We start from the raw sequence: 26,735 nt of genomic DNA, 5'->3' as shown, positions 1-26,735 counted from the left end.
TTTTTATATCAGATTTACAAAGCATATTGTTGCAGTTTCTGGGGAAAATCGCAGCAATATGCTATAGTTAATAATAAAAAATAGGCATATTACTGCAGTTGTTGACCGAAACCGCGGCAATAGGTCCTATTACAGCAAAAAAAAAAAAAAAATTTTTTTTTGCATTTTGCAATCAAATCTGAAATATTAAAACTAGAGAACTCACCTATCCACTATCCACCAAATTTGCAGACAAAATATTAGATCTTTTAACATAAAAGAAACTCAAAATGAAACCAACATTAAAAAAACATCACATTCATTAACCAAACCTTTAACACAACCATCCATAATACAACAAATGGTGCTAGACAATACAAAGTTTCGAACAAATTTTAAGATAAAACAGATCTAAAAAAATACTAAAAGACGAAGATGACGAGAGGAGAGAGAAATAAATGCCGGTCTGCGATGACGAGAGGAGAGAGAAATAAATGCCGTCGGTCGCCGGTCTGTCATCTTCTTCAAAGTGCGAGCAATTACTGACTGTAGAAGATGACCTCACTGACAAATTTTGACAACATGGTGATGTCCAACTCGCGGGTTTTTGTTACTATGAATTATGGATGTTGAATATAAAGTGGTTAAGTTGTGAAAAATATTTATTAAACTGAAGACGGTCTTGTTAATGTTAATGTGACGTTTGATGTGTCATAACTTTTAAAATATATTAATCACGTAAAGTGGAAACATTATTGAGGGAATTAACCTGTGGAATTGGATCTTTCATAGGTGATGAACAATACTTGACTTTATTCTGTTACAACTCTTTATTGTCTTCCTCCTAATACTATTGGTGCGCGTTACGGATATCCATTAGATTAGTGAGGGGTGTGCACACTAGGGATGTTCTGCAAAACGATATTGGCCATTACTCTTAATTTATTTGGGTGACGATCCATGTTGAAGTAGGTGGTTACTGGGATTAGTCCCGGCCTACTGACGTTCAATTCCCCTCTAATAACTAAATTTGTTGTTGTATGACTCATATAAACTTGAAATAATTGAAATGGTTAATTATATTATACACTTGTCTGTGTTATGCTATAAAAATTATTTTGAAAATAGAACTATTATTATTTTAAGGGATGAAATTGTAATTACTTAGCTTTCGCTAATTTTTGTGTATTTGTTTTCCTTTGTTCTTTTCCTATTTATATTGTGCAGGTTGGTACGGTGAAAGGGACTACGTTATAGGAATGAGTGAACATATAGTTTTTAAGTTCACCTAGTTTAATAACTATTATAGTACTGTTATTTGGGATGGTTTAGTTTTGGATTGGTTTAAATTAGACAACTTAGTTTGGTTTATTTTGATACTTTGGTTTTTAAGTTAAATTTTTATTTCTAATTAGCCTTGCATTTATTTTTAACAATAGATGCGGCGGTAACACCCTAAAGGTTTGGTCAGATATTTTTTAAAAACGAATGTTTTATAAAGTTTTGGGGTGTTACACATAATTATGTGTTGATGTGCTTAGTATAATAGCTTTAAGAATGAAAATCATGTAGTATCATGTATAGGAACTATTTGAGTTCATAAATGATTTTTATTATGTTAGTTTTGCATGTTTTGTGTTGTTGTGTGAAGATGTTGATTATGAGATTTATATTGTGTTTGTACGGAAGATTGATGCAATCATATGGAATTTGGTAACTTTATTGTATTAATTCATATGAGGGATTAATATGTATCTTTTAGTTTGGATCATAATTGAATCATGTTGTTGCCTTTTTAGTATTTCACTACTTTATAAGGACCGAGGGCCTTATTTGGTAAGTTGATATTTTATACCTTTGAAAGATTGGTTGGTTGTTGGCTAGGTTCAACAAATAAGGAAGATTGAATTAGAGCTGGAATTAATCATGTGTTGTTAAGGTGTTTGATCACTTATCTAATCCTAACATAAAAATGAAAGTTTATGATTGTTTGATGATTGTATTATCTGTATTGCTTGTGAGTCATAACAAGTAATAAATGGTTAATCATGTAAAGTGAAACGTGGATAGCAATAGCTTTAGACTTGTACATGTCTGAAGTATTGGACAAGTAGAGAGTTGGAGTACATGGTGGTTACCCATGGCCTTTCCTGGGATCGGATTAATGATCGTTCCTATTTTTATTTTAAAGGTTCCTCGATATCGTAGGTCATGAGAATACGAAGTCGCGTCCGTATTTCGTCTTCCAAAGGGAAGGCTAGTTTTTAGTCAGACAACTTGTTCCATTGACTATTCCATTTAAAGTAAATAAAATGTTGGTTTGGTTTGGTTTTAAGTTTGACTTTGTTGGTTTGACTTTTGGAGTTGACTTTATTGTTGACTAAGATTTATTTAGTTATTTATTATGCTTTCCGGTGCAAAATTCTGAATAAGCCGATACATTATCACACAGGCGATAATGCTTTGATGATTCTCTAAGTTTTGTAATGAAAAAGTGTTTTGGAAAAGAGAGAATTATCGGGGTGTTACAAGCTTAGCCTACTTGATATGTGTTACATGCTTTGCTTGATTGCCACATCCAAATAATTTTTTTCCCTTTTTATCCAGCATCTTACACATTGTATTGAAATCATTGTTTTGTTGGTTATGGCGCACTCATCACCTCTCTTTTCTCCGACTTCATAGTTAAAACCACTGGTTGGCCTACCTTAGAAATTAATCACGGTAATATATTGAATGAGAAGACTTTGTATGGCTTGGACCTCTATGTCCAAGAAGGAGTTTTGATCCAAGGGATGATACCTTCTAGTTTCTCTCAAAAGAGAAAACTGCCTATGGCAGTGGAGGAAGAACTAGTTAAGGTTATATTGGAGGAACCTGTTCCTAAACTTGTTGAACCAAAGGAACAACCTACTAAGAAACGCAAATTGGTAACAAAAAAGCCTACCAAACTTGTTCTACAAAAAACTCCTTCCCTTAGGAAGAGTTCAAGGTTGAGAGTTGCAAAAATCGTCATTGTTCCTTCTTATGAGGACTCACCATTAGTCCTACCTAATCAAGAGGAACCACATAAACTCTCACCTTGGAAACCTACTCCTCCACAAAAAAATGTTGATTACCCTCACCATTATTCCTTCCATCTTTCCCTCTTAATTCTTTGTTCCCTCCAGTTATGAACAGATGAATGTTGCCATTAATGAGCCTAACCCTTTCTCCTCTACATCTAATACTCTACCACCTACACCTACACCTACACCTACACCTCCATTTCTCCCTACACAATATACCACCTCTTCATCTTTTGTTCCTCTCACATGAACAGTTGGACCATTACAAGAAAACATCCCAGTTCCTCTACTAAAACCTCCAATTAGCTCTGGTTCAAAGGGAAAATAATAAGTTTTTTCGGATGGACCAATTGGTGGGTAAATGAGGTTTGTCATCCTGCTTAGCTAATGATCAAATTCTACAATCACATGCATTGGACTTTAGATTACAAAACGGATAAGATGATGGGCATAATAAAAGACCTTAGTGATGCGGTGATCAAGCAATAGAAGAACATTGAGATGATGACGAAGAAACAACTGGATGGGCATCATGAGGAGGTTATGAAGAAGTTGGAAGAAGTGGTGGAAGAAGAAGTAGTAGAGGAACACAACTCCCTTCCCTTCCTAATATCTAAGTGCATATTTCTCATAAATGAACATGAACTCCTAACTTTGGTTTCCTTTTCTTATCTTTTCTTCCTTTTTATCTTTTGTACTTTTGTGGAGCAAGTGCTATAAATATAATGACTTTCACTAAATTGTCTTCATTTGTGATTTGATTGCATAATTTCTTAATTACTTGGAAGGACTAGTATTATCTGATTGATGTTTAAGCAAGTCTACCTTTTACAATTCCTAACCTAACCATTTTTTTGTGCTTGTTGGTCTAAAGGTCTTGTAATTATCAGTCTTCCCAAAAATCACCAAGAGTTTGGTCTTTTTGAGGATGACAAAGGGGGAAAAGATAAGTTGAAAATTTTCAAAAAGTAAAAAAAATAAAAATACTCTTATGTTATTTGTTGCTTTATTTTCCTTAGTTTGTAACTTTGTTGTGCTCATCAATAAGGGCGAAATTGTTGAAACCTAGTTTTGATGATGACAAAGGAATAAAGATATAAACCTAAAAATGAACTAACAAGTTGTTAAGTGAATGGATTTTACAAGGTATTAATGAAAAGAGCAAAGAGAATACTAAGTCTAAGGAAGAAATCAAGTTTGGAGTTTGAAGACTAAGTGAAGATCCTCAAGAAACTGATATTGGAGAAGCATTGGAGCAAGAGAACCTAAACAAGACTTTTTGTTTCTAGTTCCATATGAAAAGGAACGAGTAAGACATGGTAAGGAACACTACAATTTAAAAAGAATATGAGTGATTGTTTCTATGAAAGGAACAGGCGAACTAGTACTGTCATGTTAAATTAAAGGAAATAACTATTTAAAATGAACTAGACATATGTTGAATAAGTTTAATGGTTAAATTATGATGTTTCAGTGTTTTATGCCTAGATTCTAGGAATCCGTTTTTATTTAGTAAAACTATGATTTTAAGTAAAATCTTTTGAAGGAAAAGATTTTATTTCTTTTTGAAAATATAAATCCTTTTCGGTTTTTAAATTAAATGTTTAAAAAAAAATATTTTGATAAAAGGATCTAATTTTAGTTTTATTAATTAAGATACTTTTTCATAAAATCAGATTTCTGTTTACAGCTTAAGTGGTTACTAAAATTAAGGAAGTAGTAATTCTATAACACACGTTTGCATTAAATCGTGGAGATCATGGGTGTCAAATTAAAAGGAACGTGTTCCTCTAGTGGAGGAACATCAAGGGAAAATATTTTTACCACTAACACATGATTTAGCCCTACTTTCTAGTTAATGATTGCTATAGATAATTATGTCTAAATAAGTTCCAATTTGAATATGACCAAGTGATTTAGTGAGTTTAACTAAGTAAAGTGTCAGTGCCTTCGTTTTCTCATAAAAGCCATTTGTTCTTTGCTTTTTTTATCTAATTCCACTAAGTTTATTGATCATTGTATTTTCGTTTTGGGGTAAGGGGATTTTGAGTGAAGTCCTGTAAGAGATAAAGCTTTGAGTTAAGCGAGTTAAAGTGAGAAAACTTCAAGTGAAATTGAGAGGAATAATTGTTAAGAGAACAATTATTCAGGAACTTGAGTTTAGGAACTGAAGGTGTGACCCGTGAGTAGAATTAGTTTGTAGTACACTTGATTGACCTAATTAGTGAAAGTGTTGAGTTTAAAATCTCTTGTGGTCGAGGTTGTTTCTTCTTGTTGGACCCAAGAAGTTTTTCCTCGTAAAAATTCCTTGTGTCCATTTAGCTTGCTTCTTTGTTTAAGTATTATAATTGCGCGCAAAGTTACATTTATTTCTACACTTACAATTCACCCCTCATCTTGCATTGTTCCTAATGAAATAACAGTATTATACCATTTTGAATCTATGTTAGGAATCAGAACTTAACTGATATATTTAATCTTCTAAAAAGACTAAATTAGGGTGTGGCAATAAAAGAAATAAAGGATAGTACTTAGTTGATTTTCATTAAAGAAGTTAATCACCACAAATCTCAAACTAAAGGTTGGATAGGCTTTTATGTGGATTTTATAAAGAACTAAATCACCAAGAATAACATAAAAGGTTCAAATTGTTTGATTAAAATAAAGACAAAACCACCAACTAAACAGAACAAGGCTGGATAGTGCTTAGGTGAATCACGATAAAGGCAACGCCACCACGAAAAATACACTAAAGGTTTGAATGTGTAGAGGCTAAGCCACCAACAATCAAATTTGAATGAATACTAAATGTACTCGAAAAAATTTCAATTAATCACTCTATATTAATCTCTATTTTAGTGATCGAAAATACCCTTTAAATAGGTGTTACAAAGACCTAATTATACTAGGACTAGAAAACATAAAAGATAACTAATAAACTAAAAGATAAACTAACTAAGACTCCTAACTAACTTAAAACAAGTAAAACATATCCTAATTAGGATAGTAAAACCAGAGCCGTCTTAAACATTTTGGAGGCCCTGTTCTAATTTTAAGATTAGGCCCTTGGTATCATTTTTTTTTTTGCAACTTATATGGTGAAAAACTTCTTAATATTACAATTATATATTTATGTTCTTGCAAATTGAAAAATCAAAATCTCAAACTCATTTAAAATCGTATATAACAACTCAATATAAAACCAAGCTATTAATAATGTTCTACTTAATTACAAAGATAACATTTATACTTTTCTACCTCACCCTAAGAAGATACTTCCTCCATTTCGAATTAAATGCAACGAATAATCCACTTTTATGCATGCCGAGGCATTATTTTGACCACAAATATCTATAATTACATATAAGTAAAAATTATAAAGATTACGTTTTATGAAAGTACGTCACGAGACAAATTTAACAAGATCCCACTTGACTATATATTTTTATTATGTATAAATCACAAATCTTAGTCAAAGTGAATAGTGAAAAAGTGGAGACATTGTACTTATTTCGGAACGGAGGAAGTAAAAAAAAAATAGATTTATGTGATGATTTGATGAAGTAGATGAACCTGTTAAAGAATTGAAAAAAAAAAGTAAAGGAAATAGTGGAGAAGTAACAAGTAAGAAGTGTCGAACTCATGCTCAGATTTCAACAATATACCAAAAAGATTTTTTTTTTTTAAAAAAAGAGTAAAGGAAATAGTGGAAAACTAAGTAAGAAATGTTAGATAGATGGCTCGAACTCGCGTGCTCAAACTCCAATCTAGGAGTAATGATATCAAGGACCTACTCTGCCAGCATTTATAGTTGATTAACATTAGCGCCATAAATATATTATACTGTTTATCTTTCAGATTTGGGGCCCTAAGAAGTTGGGGGCCCTGTGCTATTGGGCTGTTTGCACAGCCTAATAGCTGGCCCTGAGTAAAACATATCCCAATTAGGATAGTAAAACCATGTAAGCAAAAGACTTCTACTACTACTAGAATTCTAACTAAATTTTAAATGAATCGTCTTGGATCAATCAGCTTACTTAAATAGGTTAAAATTTTAAATCAAATCTGTTCATTTCGTATTAGACTTGGTTTAAGTTAATAAATCATGTCACTTTTTACCACGTCTAATTACTACCAATTATAACTTGTCTTTTTTGTTGAGAGGAATTAGATAACTTGCCTCTTTGAATCTGTAGTAGGCTGCTACAAAAGAGTCTGAAATAATGATAAATATATTTTTGAATTGTATTTCCCTTTTTAATCATCATATAGTGCTTGATTAGGTTATATTATTACTTATGTATAGCTTAATAAAACTCGTCCAGGTTCATTTTACCATCTCCCCGTCAGGCCGCCACCAAACTTCCCAAAAGCAAAGAAATTATCTAAGTTCATTAACAAAAAGTATTATGACAAATGATGTGTTCATAGTAAGAACCCACAAGAAAAATAAAACACAAAACAAAAACAAAAAGGTTTCACACGTCACACGTGACACGGGACAAACATGGAAACCATCATTTTCCATCATGTTTCGCTTCACTGTAGAACCGCAACTTCTTTCACCGTCACTCAAATCAACCATTTTTGACGGGGCTATATTAATTTTTGAAACATTAAGTGCTATTTTGATTAGTGGTTATAAATAATGATAATTATAATTTAATTAAGTGTAAATTTATATAAAAAAATTCATATTAATGATCATGAGAATAAAATTTTATCATACAATATGAATTTTCTTCTATAAGTTCCTATTATCATCCAATATTACTTTTCCAAGTGCTAATGGATAGTAATGGTATTTCAGGAAAAAAAATGAATATCTTAAGATGAATAGCATTATCATAGATAATGACATTCGATTTTTAATACAAATTTAAACTATAATACATTACCATTCCCACCTTTTATAATCTCTTACCAAACCGACCGCCAGTAACTGATCTAAAACTTGAAATCATAATACTTCCTCTTTAATAAATAAACGAAACATGAGGAGAGGCACATAGATTAAGCATAATTAAATTCTAACTAGAGTAACATTTAATCAATTTTAATACTATTTAAAATAGTAAGTTTTATTTATATATTTAGAGGTAAGTATAATTGAGGGTACTACACTGTACTAAAATTGCAGTTTAGGTACTCAACTTGCAAAAGCTGCAATTTGAGTACTCAAACCAAAATTTTGTCAAGTTTACTGTTAGATCCATTAAATGAATAAAAACAACTTTTACATTGATTTTTACTCATAAAGAAATTATTATGTCTTTTATGTCCCCTCCTTTCCCCTCAAAAAATCAAAAGTAATTATACTCCCTCCGTATCATAATATAGTGTTCATTTTTTTTAAGGGGAATTAAGGAGATTGGAGGGAGTAGTACGTGATACTAAAAAAATAATAATTAATGGAGTACTTTTATCTTGGAACTACTCTCTTTATTTTATTTTTCCTTTAAAAAAAATAAAAAAATAATAAATATTTCATTGGAATGGTGCAAAACAATAAATAGGAGTACACTCTTGAAAGAAAGGTAGGAATATTTTGGAAAGTTTATGTAAAAATTGAGGATAATTTAGTCAAAACAAATTACTCACTTCATCCCAAAATATAGTTCCTATTTTTTCATTTTGGGTGCCGCAAAATGTAGTTTTCATTTCTATATTTAGTTCCACATTTTTCTATAATTTACCTAAATCGTTCCCCCATCATTTATTTGCTTCTTGAAATTATTTTTTTTGCTTTGTTTATTTAACCCAAGTGTTACAATTAATGTTATTTCACCAATTATTTTTCATTTTCTCTCCTAAAAGCATATTTTCCCATACAACATAAATTTAAATAAACAAAAATGGAGAGAAATTTGGTTTCTTTTTTAGAGAAATTTGATTTGAGGAATTACAATTTTTGACTTTAATGCTGTAACTTTTGTTTTCACTTAATGTTGATTTGTTCGGGGATATTTGGTGAAATAACAGTTTATTTAAAAATGCAAGAAGTAATATTTTAGAGTAGTTGTATAATCATCAATATATATATATAAAAGAGGAACTTTTCGGGAGCATAGAGCGCGCCACCTAGGATTGCCACGTCATCTTATTAATTTAGAGATAATAAAATTTAGAGTTTGAGAGATAATAAAATTTAGAGTTTGAGAGATAAGTTTATTCACTCTACGGCTATGACAAAACCAAAAAAAATTATCTTTTAGGGATCTATTATAACTAGGAATCTATTATAAGTACTACTATACTGTAGATTCACTCTACGGCTATGATTCACATATAAAATCACAAAATAAAATAAAAAAACTGATTCTTGAGATTTGCCTAAACCATACGATACATCTAATGAACTGTTGCAAATATACTAAAGTAGCCAACATTTTCAATGACAGCTTCTTTGCATTTGTGGCCACTCAATATCTACTTTATTTTATTTTTAAACTTTTATTATAGTGATATACTGATATGTTAGTTGACGATATCGGTCAATATGCGTTAACTTATTAGAGATTGAAACAACCATTGCAATACTAACTTTATATCAACTTTTTATAAATTTTATTAATAGATAATTAAAGATATTAAAGATAATCTAAAAATAAGGGTATAATGACAAATATTAAAGGAGTAAAGGTAATATAAAATCAATTAACAAAAAATTTCAAAAAAAAAATAAAATAAAAAACAACCCGTGCAACGCACGGGCTTCAAAACTAGTGTATATATAAAGGCTAAAAAGTTTGAGATTGAAGCACCTGAGGCTTGGGCAAACAGCCAGGCCAAACTTAAAAAAAGCACCTTGAGAAGAAGATCAAAACATGGCTTCCATGGCTTCCCTTTTTACCAAAACCCCAAAACCCACCAACTCTTTGTCAAAAGCAACCCAGACCCAATTCCTTCCATCCTTCCATGTCTCCCTTCCATCAAAGAAACCACGTTTTGGCAATCAAAACCGGCTCCAAGTGAAGTCGGAGTTGATTTCACCCGACGGCGGAAAGCTTGTGCAGTTGGTTGTGGAAGAAGATTTGAGGAGAGAGAAAAAGAGAGAATCCTTTGAGTTACCAAGGATCAAGCTCTCTACAATCGATCTTCAATGGGTTCACATCCTTAGTGAAGGATGGGCAAGCCCACTTTCTGGTTTCATGAGAGAAAATGAGTTCCTCCAAACGCTTCATTTCAATTCACTCCGACTTCATGACGGATCCTTCGTCAATATGTCGGTGCCGATCGTCCTCGCCATCGATGATGTTGCGAGGAATCGGATTGGCGACTCCAACCGGGTCGCTCTGTTTGACCCCAATGGGGTTGAGCCCGTTGCAATCATCAATGAGTAAGTATACTTTGCTTTTCCTTTTCCTTTTCTTTATTATTATTATTATTATTATTATTACTAGATTCAAATGTATGCAAGGTGTATTTAGAGTTATAAAAACATGTATAATAATACTAGTATAATAAAAAACAAAAATTATTAAACGAGACGGTCTAATTATAATATAAAAGTAGGGTATTTATATTATTTGAGGTGGATGCCAAACTCCTCCAAAGTTGGCTGACATGATAGAGCGGTTCAGTTCTATGTTGCGAGTTGCGAGTTGCGACGATTCTCTAGTTGTGATCGGTGTGGATTTGGGATATTTAGGGTCTGATAAATAAACTGGGCCAACGACCAAGCTAAGATTCTTGGTAGTTGGTACGGTAGCTTTGTAGAGATCATCTTAGTCAAATTAGGAATCATTGAAAGTGGTGTGAACAAAAGGAACAGAAAAAAAAAAGTAGTGACAATATTTTTGGCTGTTGTAGCTTTTTTTTTTTTTTTTTTTTTGAGGGAAGGCTGTAGAAGCTTAACACAACTGTAAAAGTGTGTTTGAAGAGTTAGAAACCATATGGTTAAAAATGTACTAACATGAAGAATTTTTGCCATCAGAAAACCCAAAAAAAAAGAATAATGAATTATATGGAAATAATATGTGTGAAAAGTAATACTCCATTAGTCCCACAATATAGTACTTGTTTCTCTCTCTTCAGGTCAAATTTCAAAATCTTTGACCAAATATTTTCATTGATATATACAAAGAAAACACTCATATAAGATCTTGTTAGGTTCGCTAATGTGTACTTTCATAATATTAACTTTTTGTATTTTTTTATTAATATGGAATTGAAGATATTGAAAGTCTCTTTTACCATTCAAAAAGAAAACAAGCACTAAATTAAGCAATATGTGTGAATCGACAATGTGAAATCTTGTTAAATTTGGCTCAATGTATTATTATCATAATATCATCTTTCATCTAATACATACTAGTTGCATATGCACGCGATTCGTACGTCGACAACCTTATGTAGTTATATATAAATGGACATGTTTTTTTTATTTAAAATTATTTTGATAGTGATGTAACTTATTGAGGTTCTTTTAAATTAAAGGTAAATAGGTAAATGATTTTTAATTGTTCAATACCGTCACTGTAAAATTTGGTCGATGAATTAATAATTTTCTTTTCAGCGACATTAGTAAAGTTCTTTAACAATTATAAATGTTAATAAACCATATTGTTTGAACTTTATAAATATGAAATATTATGTTATCACGGTATATTGCTAACTTTTTTTGGTTGAAGATTCTAATTGATTTCGTGAATTGATTGTATCAATCTAGTTTGTCAAGTTATTAATGTTATTGCATATTCCATTTTTGACCTACTCATATGGCAAGTTTCATTGATTCTCATTTTTCAATTTTTTATAAAAAGAAAAACATTGTTTTAAATTATTAGAGGATATTTTAGTCACTTTAAAAGACAACACCACACCTCATCTCTTGGCTTATATAATAAAGATCTAAAGATATTAGTGGTCAAAAAAGTGCAAAGTTCAATGCCATTCATGTCCCCGTAACCAAGCTCTCGCTTTTTTAGATCTGCCATGGAAGTATAATAATCTATCGTGTCTATTTCTTTCTTCGGGCTGAAATTCTTTAGTGTCATAGCCAGTCACCAGTCACCAGTCACCACATTGTGCTGGGACACTCACTTGGATGATGCTCGAACTCGTGACACTTTGAATGAATATAGAATCACAACCATCTTATTTAGACCTTTGTTAGTCAAGTCACAAGTGTGCACTTAGAACTATCAAAATCATGGTAAAGGATTTCTCATGTTCCAAATAGTTAAGATATGCTCCCCAGTAGCCCTTGCAAAATTAAAAGATGATCACCCACCCTGCCAGTGATTTTTCTCTCTTGAATGGTGCAAGTACTAAGAGGGTGCATAAAATTTTGGCTCTAACTTCTAATACGACTTGTATCACGAAAGCTTAGATTTCAATCAACTATTACTCTGCCAGAAGATTTCCAAGGGTGTTTTTGTTGAAAGATCTTATGCTTCAGTCACCTATGAGCCATCTGGGGATATGTTTGTATTAATTCGACTGCCTTCTGTCATCTCTTATAATAAGAAGCTTCTGTCTAGGGTTCACTCACCTTGGTACGATTAAGGAAGGTGTTTTGATTGATTAGACCGGGTTCACTCATCTTTCTGAAACTCCTTTGTGTATCTAGGTAGATTGACTGGCAAAGAAAAATAATCATTTGCAACTGTATTTGTCTTTCATGCAGTATTCAGGTATACAGGCACAACAAAGAAGAGCGTGTCGCAAGAACTTGGGGTACCACTGCTCCTGGTTTGCCTTACGTTGAGGAAACAATAGCCAATGCTGGAGACTGGTTGATCGGAGGGGATTTAGAGGTTCTAGAGCCTATTAAGTACAATGATGGTCTTGATAGATTCCGCCTGTCTCCCGCTAAGCTCCGCGAGGAGTTTCTCAAGCGTGATGCCGATGCTGTCTTTGCTTTCCAACTTCGGAATCCAGTGCACAATGGCCATGCGCTGCTAATGACTGACACACGTCGTCGGCTTCTTGACATGGGGTATAAGAACCCCATCCTGTTGCTTAATCCACTTGGAGGCTTTACCAAGGCAGATGATGTTCCACTCCATTGGCGCATGAAGCAACATGAAAAGGTTTGACAATTGATCCTTCAAATAATTGCACTTTCTGGGAGCTGCATTTGTCTTCTAACTCTCTGCTTTTGCATCTTACTCTTTACTTTGTCCTCTTGACATGTTCTTGGGTAATTTTAACTTATATGGGCAAGCCATACTTGGCTGTATCCTCTTTCACTAAAATTTGAACTTAGGTTCTGATGGGTTCAACGAGAAACTTTCTTAATAGAAAATGATTATCCTAGAAAAATAACATTTTCTGGGGAAATTACAATTTGTAGATTAATTTTCCTTTATTTGAGTTTGTGTACGGAAAGTTAGAGAAAAATACTGAAGTATGAAATTAAAGGGAGATTATGGATGGGAGGAAGGTAAGTAATCGGGAGGAAAATGTGGCATTTCTTCTAAGGAATGAAAATGTTTTACACCCTTGGGAAACGATCTTCCACCATGTGGAAAACCATTTTGGACCTTTCACAAACCAAACAAAGCAATATGAGGAAACCACTTTTCTTGGAAAATGTTTTCCGCCCAACAGAAACCTCTTTGACATGTTTGGGCCGAGGAAGCTTTATGTTTATCACTCGTACATATCCTATGAAAGGATGGTGTGTGGTATGATATAGTAATTGACTAATTTCTATGTTGAAGTACCCACTTTTTCATGTTTCCTCTTTGATATGTCTTCGAATAATTTGTCGCCTTTTCTATAATGTAAGGAATAGTGTAATCATTCAGCTACTACAATTGTTGTTCTCATGAAATTATGTCATATTCTTAATTAAGAAGATGGGGGATGATTTGACAAATCTTCAGGGGGTCGGTGGTGTTGTTTGGGGGTCAATAATTGTTGTCAACTTGTGGTTTGGATCTTAGTTTATTTGGTTGATTTCCTTTATACTATAGATTTAGCTATTCATGTAATATATTGTATCCTATATTTCTATATGATTTGAATGTGCAAAAATCAGGTGCTCGAAGATGGTGTGTTAGACCCAGAGACGACTGTTGTTTCGATATTTCCTTCTCCTATGCACTATGCTGGTCCAACTGAGGTACAATGGCATGCAAAGGCTCGCATTAATGCTGGGGCCAATTTCTACATTGTCGGCCGCGACCCTGCTGGCATGGGTCATCCTGTTGAGAAAAGAGATCTGTATGATGCTGACCACGGGAAAAGGGTCCTTGGCATGGCTCCTGGACTTGAGCGTCTCAACATCCTACCTTTTAAGGTCCGAAAGTTCCAGCCTTGATGCCTACAATTCTTTATAGGTCACGTGTGTGTTTTATTTAAATGTTGTTTCTTAAATCATCTAGGTTGCTGCTTATGATACGACTCAAGGCAAAATGGCATTCTTTGATCCATCAAGGCCTCAAGATTTTGTGTTCATATCAGGCACCAAGGTATTTGTCGATATTCCTTTCACTTTTTTTTTTATCACCCAAGTTCTCCTTTATAAGTCTAATCTAGCATTACTAATTACCCTTGCTGTCCCTGCGCACTACTACCAAAGGGTCTTTTCTGTTAGGCTGGTACAGGTTGACCCGGTAGGGTACTTCTCCTGCCAGCCTAAACAAAAGTAGAAGCTATTTTTTGAATTTGAGAAGCTATCATAAGCTGAACAATTTATTTTTTTTCTGCAGATGCGAACTCTTGCAAAGAACAAAGAAAATCCTCCTGATGGATTCATGTGCCCCGGGGGATGGAAGGTGTTGGTGGATTACTATGACAGTCTTGTTTCCTCTGAGAATGGCAAAATTCCTCAACCTGCTGCTGTAGCTGTTTGATAAGCTCCTCATCTGCGATTTTCGGAAACTCTTTCGTGTGGGAGAAACATTTATGCTTTTAAGTCTCCTGTTGATATTTGTCTCAGAATCTTTGTAAAGTTTTCTGTTTCTCATTTTCTCGGACGATGCCCTCTACAGTGTAGGGGACCTGAGCATTTGCTCCCCTACCCTAAAGCTTGTGGAAGCATTTCAAGGACGAATATGCATCGTCCTGGTTAAAAGCTTGCACGAGCTATTGTAACAAGATTGGAATGTAGAGTGTATGAAACGTGGTGAAGTGTCGGGCTGTATGAGTGATGCTTATTGAGACAGAAGGTCGACATGACTTTAACTCTAGGCATTGCCCGTGAAATTAAGCTTGGATTGACTCGTGCTTGAGTATAGCTCAATAAATATGCGAGGGTTAGAAAAAAGATCTTCAAAAAGGTTTAGAATATATTCCTCTATGTTTCAAATTCGTTTAAACGTCTGTCATGACACAGAAATTTAGGTAACAAATTGTTGAGTGGTTAATTGATTATAAATCGTTCACAAATTATTATAATAGACGGTATCCAATTCAAGCCTACATTCTCTAAAGAAGTCAATTCCATTTTTCTCTATTCTAACATTATTTTTAGGTATGTTGTACCGTCCTAGTTGTCCATTCTCTTCTCCTTCTTTTGTTTCCTTTTAAATCTCGAGTTAGAACAAACAATTTTAAAAAATAATCTGACATCTTACGAAATGGATTAAATTAGTCACTAAATAGGTTAAACTAGTCATTAAATAAATTAAAGAATGTTATTAATGAATAGATTAAGCTGGTCATTAAATAAATTAAAGTGGCTACTAAATAGAATAGAGTAGCCACTATATTAAAAAAGATAGTCCATTTTAATTTCTTCATAATATTGAGCTTGGGCCACGCCTACTTTAGAATTAAAAGTAGATTGTCTCTTACAAGACCAACTGTAAATTGTTATATCATCAAAAAGTTGGATGTGATAGGATAAAGGGGTTAATTTATATTTCAAAATAGAGTGACGGGCCAAGTAGGATAGGAGAGATATAATAAGATATTAGTGAGACCATATATTTGAAGGAAGTGTTGAACTTATGTTGGACGGATGAATTGGACACTAGCTAGTTATGAATAACTAGTCATAACTTAAAATCATTTTAATGTAAAATTTGTACACCACTACTTTTAAAAACTATAAATTTTAGCTTTTGACAACCATTACTAGAACACTACTATGACTAAACTCCTATTTTTCTTAATTAAACTGAATCAGTTAAAACATTAAAAGTTATCTCAAAATCTCACTTTGAACATGCTCATAGATAGCTTGCAGAACCTGTGGATTGATTACAACAAAAATAATAAATCCTCATCCAAATTATCAAATTTAACAAATCTTAATACAGGAAATCAAATCCATTTTGAGATAATTGCTTCATCTAATAACTAGACTTAATTTTGTTTATGTTTCTAAACTCAAATTAGAAGATTCTATTAAGTTAAGGTTTATGCCATAAGAGCCCAAAAATTATTAAATAAAACCATGTTTGGGAAAATACAGAACAAGAAAACAACCCAAACAAACCTTCCATAAACGGAATTGACAAAACAAACAAAGATGATACACATTACTACAAGAAGTTGTGACGACTCTAGACCAGTTTGGGTTTTTGAGTGGTGACAACCTTGATGTAGTTGTTGTAACCCACAAAGGCATGCATTGGAACCACAAAGTGAATCTATCTTGGTTGGTTGCATTTGGATGACATAGTGGGCTAGTCTGTGTGCCACCTGATTACCATCTTGTCGAACATGTTTGATGTGACCATCCAATTCCTTCCCAAGAGAGTGAAAACATCCGAAAGTAGAGTTCTTAGCTCTTGGGTGAGAACATTTTCAAAGTTTTATAGCATAACCTTGGGTGCATGGGCATCTATCTCGAGATCAAGATGAGTCCCATTAAAATCCTTTGCCAGCACGAAACCTCCTCTGATAATTAAAAGTTCAGCAACAAGAGAGGTAGCCTTCAATTTGATGGAGAATCCCACATACTAAAGATTTTATCACACCTAACGATTCCTCCATCCCCCAATCTCAGGGCCCTTCTAACTTCTACCAGTGTTTAGTTTCATAGAACCCTTTTGCGGTAAAGTCCATAAGTTTGGAGCTGAACTTGGAAGCCTCCTGAAAGGCAGTGTTAGAAGCATTCCAATCAAAGTAAAATTTATTGAAAAATGAATTAGCATTAAGCATAACTAGGGTGGTGCTTTCAAATATCCCAAGGAGTATTAAAAACTTTTTTTTTGATGCAAACTGCATTAATCCTATAGATCTAGAAGTCCACATCCCAACTAAAAAGATTTAAAACTTTTTTTTTGATGCTGTTAAAGGTTAAAATAAATTTAAATATCCCAAGGAGTATGTAGAAAAGGTCTAAGATCAATACAACAAAGATTTCAAATCTTATGAAAAAGCATTTTTTAAAAAAGGCTTAAGATGCGGCAATCCCAGAAGAGTTGCATGTGATCCTCAACACTATAGTTGCATCTAACACAAGAAGAATCAAAATATGGGAATTTGGAATCTAGGGTGGTGCTTTCAAGTAGAGTAGAATAATGTTCCAAAGAAGTATTCAATATTTGAAGGGAACTAGAACTTTTCAAATTTTCTTCCAATTAAAGTTGAGAAGTTGAACTCTTAGAGGAGGTTGAGGCGAGGAGGTGTAATAAGCACTTTTAAAGGAGAAGATACCTCCAGTTGAGGGTGCCCATCTAATACTATCCCTAAGGCAATGAAATTGTGGGAGACGGATGGAGAGAATTCGAGTGATACAAGAAGAAGTAAATGATCAACATCATTCTAAGATTGAGGTAAAGTTCCATAATTTTAAGGTGGGAAAGGTTAGAGGGAATGGGGCTAAGGACCTCATGATCAAGATTGAGGTAAAGTTCCCATCACTAATCTTGAGCATGAGACCCTGAAGAAGACAAGGAAGACTTTTCAAAATATCCCTCCCTATAGGAGAAGAATTAGGGGAAGGTTTACAATTCATAAAGTTATTGAAGCGAAGATATTTATCAATAAGAATCCTAGCCCAAAGCTTTGTGGGATAATTTTCAAAAATTTCCGACCTAATTTGACCATAAAGGCAAGGTTCCATCGTTTAATATTTCTAGTTCCAAGACCTCCTAGACTCATATGTTAACAAACAAGATCCCAAGCAATCTGAGACAAATAATGAGATTGGTTTACTTTATTTCAAAGAAAATCCCTACAATGTTTTTCAATATTAATCACCACAATCGTTTATGAAGGGCTGTGATTTTTGGGCTAAGCGCAGCCCTTCACTATTAAGGGTTGTCTTCTTCAAAAAACGCATCCCATGCACCGGAACCCTTGCGTTTTATTCCACTTGTGAAGTGTATTGTCTCGCTTGCCAGGTGAAGAAAGAACATATCTGAGTTCAAATGTAAGTTCCGTTGAGCAATGGAATTTTGGAGTTCATGAAATGAATTCTACTGAATCTAAATACGATAACGTGTGAAGGATTGCCAAATCATAACATTAGATTGAAGGTAGGAGCACCAGTGATGCTCCTAAGGAATATTGATTAGATTTTTGGACTATGTATTGGTATCAGGTTAGTCGTAAATCATCTTGGCAATCAGACACAACAAAGTCCCCTACTATACCGGTAGTAATGTGAGGCATAAAGTTTTCATTCCCAGAATGACACTTACACCTTCAGACGCAACAAAGTTCCCGATCAAATTCTAGAAGACAATTTTCATAGGTGGTATGTTTTGAATTGACGATAAATAAAAACCAAGGACAGTCTCTACCTCACGTAGGATGATATCTCCTTCAGCCAGTATTCAGCCACGGACATTCTATGTGGTTTTATTATGAGTTACAAGCAAAAAGGGTTTGAAAATTTGGATATGTGATAAAGAGCGGATAACTTCAATGTTACCACAAACTTAGTGAATACGGGAGTGTTTCAGAATGTGTAAGAAGTTAATTTTATGAAAACGTCTAAATAAATAATGTGCTTAGTTTTTCTTTCAATGTGTGTATATAGTCATTCACAATTGTTTTACTATCTAATTTGTTGCATATTATATGAAAATTGCATCTTTAGAATTCTTTCGAGTAATAACTTGTATTATGCGGGATGGATCGAGATTAGGACTAATGAAGGCCGGATGCTCGAAGATTGCTGGAAGACCTGCACAGGACGAGAGTTAGACTACCCCGGGGGTGGATCTGGGATCGCACCTTCGACGATCAAGTCAGTTGATGTGTATTAATTGGGATCTGTGAAGAAGTTTGTCTAGAAGTTATTACCTCAATAAATGGGGATCTGCCCCCTATTTATAGGCGTTTAAATGTGTGAAGAATGTCCCTGCCATGCTGGCACATGATTTAAGATGGGTGGGTCCCACTGGAACACTGCCACGCTGGCAAGCAGCTTGGGAACATGTAGTGGCCCATTAGGCATTATTGGGCCTAAATATTAGGCCCACGCGAAACATGTGCGAGGGGTCATTGCTGATGCCACGTGTTTTGCGGAATATACCAGAACACCCTCCATGGCTAGATTCTATGTCTATCTCGAGGGGATGGAAAGACTTAGCTCGAGGTTACCTAGGGGCCAATGAGCCCCAGGTAACTCGAGGAAGTGAGGGGACCTCGCTCTAGGTACCCACGGACCAACGAGCCCCAGGTAGCTCGAGGAAGTGAGGAGACCTCACTCGAGATACCTAGGGGCCAATGACCCCCAGGTAACTCGAGGAACTGAGGAGACCTCGCTCGAGATACCTAGGGGCCAATGAGCCCCAGGTAACTCGAGGAAGTGAGGAGACCTCGCTCGAAGTTATCCAGGGGCCAATGAGCCCTAGATAATTCGAGGAAGTGAGGAGACCTCACTCGGGGTTACCTAGGGGCCAATGAGCCCCAGGTAACTCGAGGAAGTGAGAAGACCTCACTCAAGATACCTAGGGGCCAATGAGCCCTAGGTAATTCGAGGAAGTGAGAGGACCTCGTTTGAGGTCACCCAGGGGCCAATAAGCCCCAGGTAACTCGAGGAAGTGAGGAGACCTCGCTCGAGGTTAACCAGGGGCCAATGAGCCCCAGGTAACTCGAGAAAGTGAGGAGACCTTGCTCGAGGTTACCCAGGGGCCAATGAGCCCCCGGTAACTTGAGGAAGCGAGGGCACCTCGCTCGAGGTTACCCAGGGGCCAATGAGCCCCAGGTAACTCGAGGAGGTGAGGAGACCTCGCTTGAGGTTACCCAGGGGCCAATAATCCCCAGGTAACTCGAGGAGGTGAGGAGACCTCGCTCGAGGTTACCCAAGAGCCAATGAGCCCCAGGTAACTCGAGGGAGGTGAAATGGCCTCGCTCGATGTCGCCTAGGAGACAATGGGCCCTGAACGACTCGAGGGGTATGACACCGTAGCTCTTGATGGGTGCCGATCTCGGCGTCGTCGATGGCCGAGATAATCCTCCACTCGATCTGGGTGGAGTGCCTAACTGTAGGTCTTGGGCTTTCGGCAAGGAGAGGTTCTCAAGGTGGAGCAGCTGTGCTCCAACGCCGGATGGATCCCCCTATTAAAGGATTCTGGGGGCACTTCATCTAGCTCGGGGACCCTACCTCCCTTGTTAGAACCCTTGTTCGATGGGATTTTGATAGGAGGGGTTCCCGTAGTGTCCGCGGCCTTCGAGTGTTCGGATCCCACTCAGGTCTTCGACGCTCTACCATACTTGAGTGACGGTGCGTTCATTATTTCCGACGGGGAGGAGGAGTTAAATAACCCCCTTACTCTGTTGCTATTCCTCGACTTCGGGTCGTTAGGATTTACTTAGATGATCTTCTCGATAGCCAGGTCGTTCGAGTGATGGAGGGGAGCTGTGAGGGTAACTCTCTTACCGCGAGTACGAGCGGCAGAGATGAAGACGCGGTGGATCTACCTCGAGGGATAGCCCATTTCCATCTCCGAGGGCCGTTCATGGACTTCTTATCGGAGAATCTTCGATTCCTCGTGAGTTCCTTCTTTATTAAGCACCCCTACGCCCTTTATATACCAGAACCCACAGAGACGGTATGTACTTCGCCGACGGGTTGTATTGCGCTGTACAAGGCGCATCTCGAGCTAGGGCCGGGGTTTCCGTTGGACCCTTTCATAGTCAAGGTGCTCTCCTCCTATGGCCTGGCCCTATGCCAACTTATGCCCAATAGTGTGGGCTCGATGGTGGGGTTTTTGCCATTGTAAATGATATGGGTCTAGCCCTCTTTATCCTTTGAGATATGGTGAAACTCGTCGTCATGTCCGCCACCTCGAACGGAGAAGGCTGGTGGAGCTTCCAAGTTCGTCACTCCTACAAGATCGTTGGCGCTATGCCTTCGAATAAACAGTTTTTTCGTACTGAATTGATGTACGTGTATCGAGCCGAACAGTGGGATTTCCCAGTGGTCCCTCTACTCGAGGGACCTAACTTGTGGCTGAACAGACGTATTCCTTGAATGTTTGAGGACGAGGCTAGGGTGGCCATATACTGCCAGTGCGTCACTGTAATCGAGATGGGTGACCGGAAACAAGTTCCTCAGCAATGGAATCCTGCTGCTGATGACTTGAGCAATGAGCACTTCTTGTCAGCGATGGGGTTGAGCCCAGCCTATCCCCAGGGTAGGGACTTTGTATGCTTAAGGCACTCGGCCACCATCCTTTACTCTTTAAAACGATCCTAACTGTTTTTGTGCTGTTTTGCAGTCATAACCCGTCAAGAACTGAGTGACGAGATGCAGAAGCGACTGACCGCCAATCAGAGGGTTCAGGAGCAACTCGAAATGAAGGTGTCGAAGGGCGACACCAAGGTTCCTCGAGCCCCAAAGGTAACATCCATCTTTTTAGTGATTGTGCTTTGTTCTTTTAATTGCTTCTAACTCTTCCCTCTCTCAGGATCCCTCGAAGAGGCCGAAGGTCCGTCCTCCAACCAAATCTGCTATCGTCACCCCTCGAGGGACGGACGACAAGAGGGATGTGGTCACAGAGAACATCCCTCGGTCGAAAGGGGGAACCCCAAAATCCAAGGGGAAATCCATTGAAGCAGCAGAGATGGGGGACGTATCTCCAACTCGAGGGGACGACTCTCCTGTCTCAAAGAAAAGGAAGACTTCGGAGCCCGAGACTATTACCCGGGACTTTACAGAAAAAACCACCATCGATAAGGCCGCCCTTTTTGATTCGGTGGTTAAGCGGTTCATCTCGAAGCCGGACATTGAATTGCTTCCCGGGCTTTCCGAGGAAGAAGAGGTCGAGAAGCTTCACTCTTCTTGGATCGATGTAAGTTAGTTAATTCTTGGTTTGCTAGTTATACATTATATATTGTGATCCTGCACTAACACTTTTCTATCTTTCAGCACTCGATTCGTATGGCGGTGATGAGCCATCGCCATACCGCAAGTTTTCGAAAGCTTCGAGAAGGGTTGAAGGCGCAAACAGACCTTACCGCCGAGCGGGGCGAGGAGATCGAGAGGCTGAACAAAGGCTTCGAGGAGGTAAAGAAGCTCTGGGCCAAGGAGAAGGCTGCTCTGGAGCAAAAGGTCCGGGACTCGACGAGCCAAGGGGACATAGTTTTACGCCATCGGGACCTCATTATCGAGGAATGGAAGACCTCGAAGGCAGGTCTAGAGTTTGCGGCAGACATAGGCCTATAGGCGTCGGAGGTGGCTGCTCGAGAGGCTGTGGGGAGGCTTCAAGAGGCCTTCAAGAAGGTATACCCCCAGGCTGACTGGCAGGTAGTCGAGGTAGAATATAATGCGGCGGTTGATGCCGCCTTTCATGAGGACAACGACTCGGACCCTGAGTTCGAGGTTGATGATGCCATCGACATAGGGGATCTTCTTGGGGGCGACGCCCAACAGATCGAAGACCCCTTGGCCGCCGGGACGCCCGTTGCTCAAGAAGAGGAGGTGCATGACGAGAACTCGGGGGACCGAGAAGACTCGTGTGACAACTCTTCCTCTGAGAGTGGCGATGAGGAGGTTGTGCCTGAAACCTCGGACAACGATACCTCGAGTAGCTCTTTTTAGCTTTTGTATTTAACAGGTATTTTGCCTTTTGCCTTGATTGTACTTAGCTGGGCCTTGTGTGGCCTTTAGGGTGTATTGCTTTCTTTTGATGAAAATAAAGATTCTTTTTTAGCTAAACCCTCAGTGGCTTTTAGGATGTAATGTTTTCCTTATTGAAAATGAATATTCATTTTTGCCTATCTCTTCATGCCTCGCTTTCCTTTGTTTAGTCATTCGATGTCTTATGTATGTCGAGACTTAAAGCTTTCATGCTTGGACCAGAAGATCAATGACTAATGCGAGCGTGGGGCGCGTGAGGCCTTCTCCTGGGCCTTGACACGTGGGAGCCCATTAGGGGGCAAGTAATTAATGCCCTTTTTGGGAACTGTGATCTGTCCTGCCTATAAGTACGGACAATTAGTCCTGCAGATTTCACAACTTCATCCTCTTTTCTTCTCTCTCTTCAAACTTGATTTTCCATCTCTTCCTTAACCTCGACCAACAATGTCTCAACCTTTGATAACTGCCGAGGCCCTTCGAGCGGCCAAGCGTTGAAAGCTGGCCAAGGCCGGCTCCAATTTGTCCTCGGCCTTGAGGGCAGTCATGGAGGCCTCCTTGGTGAAACTCGAGGCTGATCCCTCCGTCGAGGAGAGGAAGCAACCTCCTTCTCTCCTGGCTCCAAAACCTGAGCCAAAGGACGTTAAGGCCGAGGCCTTGGCACTGGTTAAAGTCGAGGACCCTCCCGCCACTACTGCCTCGAGTGCTGCCATAGCTACGACGACTTCCAAGAAGGCAGCTTGGCCTGAGGAGACTACCAGGATACCCTTCTCGGCCCTCTTGAGAGCCGAAATGGCTGCGAGGTACGATAGAGCCTCGGAGCATCTCATGACGGAGCTTGATGGGAGGGCGTGTCTGACGCCCGACGGGCAAGAGGTCGAGGCCGTTAAGGCGACCATGGCCGAGGTATGGTGATCTTATTTATGTTACTTCGAACGTTTTTAGTTTTTAATGCTTACTAATACGTCTTTCTTTTATCAGTTGTCGATCAGGGTGTTGCCCTGGCTCGAAGGTCTAAGCCTGGGATAGCCGTTGGGGATGTCTCGGGGGAGATGTCTTGGGATGAGAGGAACACTCTCGTCAATTGACTGTGCTTGGCCGAGATGCGACTCTCGAAGACCCAGGAGGCCATGGCCAAGTCCCTCAAGGTCTTCGAGGAGAAGAAGGGGGAGCTCGAGTAGGCTATTGAGGTCGCCATTTCGCAGAGGGAGTCGGCCAGCAAAAGGCATAGGGCAGCTACCAAGGACTGCAAGAAGGCTGACCAGCGAGCCGAGAGGGCTCGAAAGAATTTTGAGGAGGCCATTGCCAAGGCCCGGGAGTGCCGGGAGGCCGTTGTCAAGGACTGGAAGGACTCCGACGAGGGGAGGACCTTCCTTGAGGACGTCTCCCTGCAGGCCTATGAGATTGGACAGATCGAGGCTCTCTGCAAGGTGCGGTGGGTCCTCGAGAGGCTTGTCCCCGGTCTTTCCTGGGTCGAGGTCGAGGAAGGTGTCAAGGCACTTTTCCAGGAGGAGGGAGCTGCTGACGCAGGCCATACTGAGGACCAAGTTCCCCCTCCCCCCGCCATTCTCGAGGGGTGAACCGTGGCTCTTCTCCTTTTCTTCACGCACCTCCTTTTTATCTATCTTCTCTCCAGTCTTTGCATATGTCTCCTACTGGGGTTAACATTGGACCCTTAGGCTTTCTTGTTTGATCTAAGTTTTTTCTTGAACTTATATTGTAGCGACTTCGATAGCTTGTACTATGATTAATGGAATGAAACTCGATTATTTGATGTTCATCAGTTTGTTTCTTCGAGCTTATATGCCTTGTATTTTATACTGGAATTAATGCTGTGCCGAGGAATCTCGAGGCCCTTTTTACTTTATATTTGTTGTATGTTAGTCGAGTGAGCGCGAAGCTCTTTATATAATAAGTAATGTACAAAGGCAACTGTTGTAAACAATGTCCAAAAGACAAAGGCAAGTGACTTGCGATGTTTACAAAAATTGACATGCTTTAAGGTCGCCAGTGCCTTACAAAATGTTTACAAAAGTGTTGATGTGGTATGCCCCCAAGCTCAAGGGACAAACCCCTAGATATAGAATTTTCGGAGGTTGTCCGCGTTCCAAGGTCGAGGAAGGGGACGTCCCTCTTAGTCTTCGAGGCCATAAGTGCTTGGGCGGACTATCGAGGTCACACGATATGGTCCTTCCCAGTTGGGCTGCACCTTACCTAAGTTAGATTGTCGCCTAGTGGACTCAAAGTTCCGAAGTACCCAATCATCGACCTGAAAAGGTCACTGCTTGACTCGGCAATTGAACAACCGGGTGAGTTTGAGTTTATATGAGATAGCCTTAAGGAGGGTTGTTCCTCAAGTCTCGGGGAGGAGATCGAGGTTAATCTTCTTTTCTTCGTCGTTGATGTCGTGATCGTAGAACATGATCCGGGGTGATGGGAGGCCTAACTCGACGGGATGGACAACTTCAGTCCCATACACCAGGTCGAAGGGCGAGTGGCCCGTCGCTTCTCGAACGGTTGTCCTGGTTGACCAGAGAATTCTGGGTAGGTCGTCGATCCACGAGCCTTTCGCCCTCTCGATCATTGTTTTGAGCCCCTTTAAGACCACCTTGTTGGCTGATTCTGCTTTCCCGTTAGTCTGAGGTCGACTAACAGCGGTAACCTAGTTTCAATTTCCAATTTCGAACAATAATCGCGAGTAGGGCCATTGTTGAACTGTCGACCATTGTTTGATATAAGAACTCGAGGGACCCCAAATCGGGTGATCAAGTGTTGCCAGATGAACTGTTGAACCTGCTTGTCAGTGATCGAGGCCAGAGGAGCTGCCTCGACCCACTTTGTGAAATAATTGGCTGCTACCAGCAAACAATCTCCTCTACCCTAACGCTGGAGGGAAAGGTCCAAGGAGGTCCATACCCCATATGTCGAATGGCAAGGGGGCTTGGATAGTAGTCAAGGTGCTTACAACTTGGTGAGGAAGGTTAGCATGCATTTTGCATTCCTTGCACTTTTGAACCATGGCTGAGGCATCCTCCCTCATGGTGGGCCAGTAGTACCCTGCTCGAAGAGCTTTAGCTGCAATGGTTCGCGCCCCTTGGTGGCTCCCGCATTCCTCCCGACGCATTTCTTGGGGGGTGAGGCAGCGGGGGAGGGGGTGAGTGAATGACTTTTTGTATAGTTGCCCCTCGTGATAAGCGAACCAACGAGCCCGCCTCCGGATTCGCTCTGCCTCGAGCTCGTCTCAGGGAGGATACCATCTCGAATGAATGCTATGATCTTGTCCATCCATGTTGGGCTTATGTCAAGAGTGGTTACCCACCTGTTAATGCTGGGTGCCTTCAAAACTTCCCACATGATGGGTCGAGGTGAGAGATCCTCTTCTGAACTCGCCAACCTTGACAAGGCGTCTGCTTGTTGGTTCTCTGATCGAGGGATGTGAGTTATGGTGAAGAGGTATAGGCTAAAAATTTCTTCTTTTACTTTCCTCAGATACGTCTTCATACTATCTTCCTTCGCCTCGAACTCCCCCGTCAACTGTCCAACAATTAGTTGGGAATCAGAGTGAGCCTTGAGATTTCGAGCGTCAGTTGTTTTGCAGAGCTGGATACCTAAGAGCAGTGCTTCATACTCGGCCTCGTTATTTAAGGCGGTGAAATCGAACTTAATTGCATACTCAGTTCTGTTAGCCTATGGATCGAGGATCAGGAGCCCAGCGCCGCATCCTGCTTTGGATGATGACCCATCGACGA

General features: G+C 38.6%; 1 protein-coding gene across 1 annotated transcript; it reads left to right on the top strand.

Annotated features, from left to right (window-relative positions):
- Nucleotides 1–9,796: 9,796 nt before the first annotated feature.
- Nucleotides 9,797–15,144, top strand: LOC104884601 (ATP sulfurylase 1, chloroplastic). Its single transcript, XM_010669286.4, has 5 exons — nt 9,797–10,386; nt 12,679–13,084; nt 14,038–14,298; nt 14,384–14,470; nt 14,711–15,144. The coding sequence occupies exons 1-5, from the start codon at nt 9,875–9,877 to the stop codon at nt 14,852–14,854; spliced, it is 1,410 nt and encodes a 469-aa protein (XP_010667588.1). The 5' UTR covers nt 9,797–9,874; the 3' UTR covers nt 14,855–15,144.
- Nucleotides 15,145–26,735: the final 11,591 nt, after the last annotated feature.

This window comes from Beta vulgaris, chromosome 3 (genome assembly GCF_026745355.1).
Source record: "Beta vulgaris subsp. vulgaris cultivar EL10 chromosome 3, EL10.2, whole genome shotgun sequence".
NCBI lineage: Eukaryota > Viridiplantae > Streptophyta > Magnoliopsida > Caryophyllales > Amaranthaceae > Beta > Beta vulgaris.
Note: the sequence above shows the minus strand (reverse complement) of the source record. Positions and strands in the feature narration are given on the sequence as shown.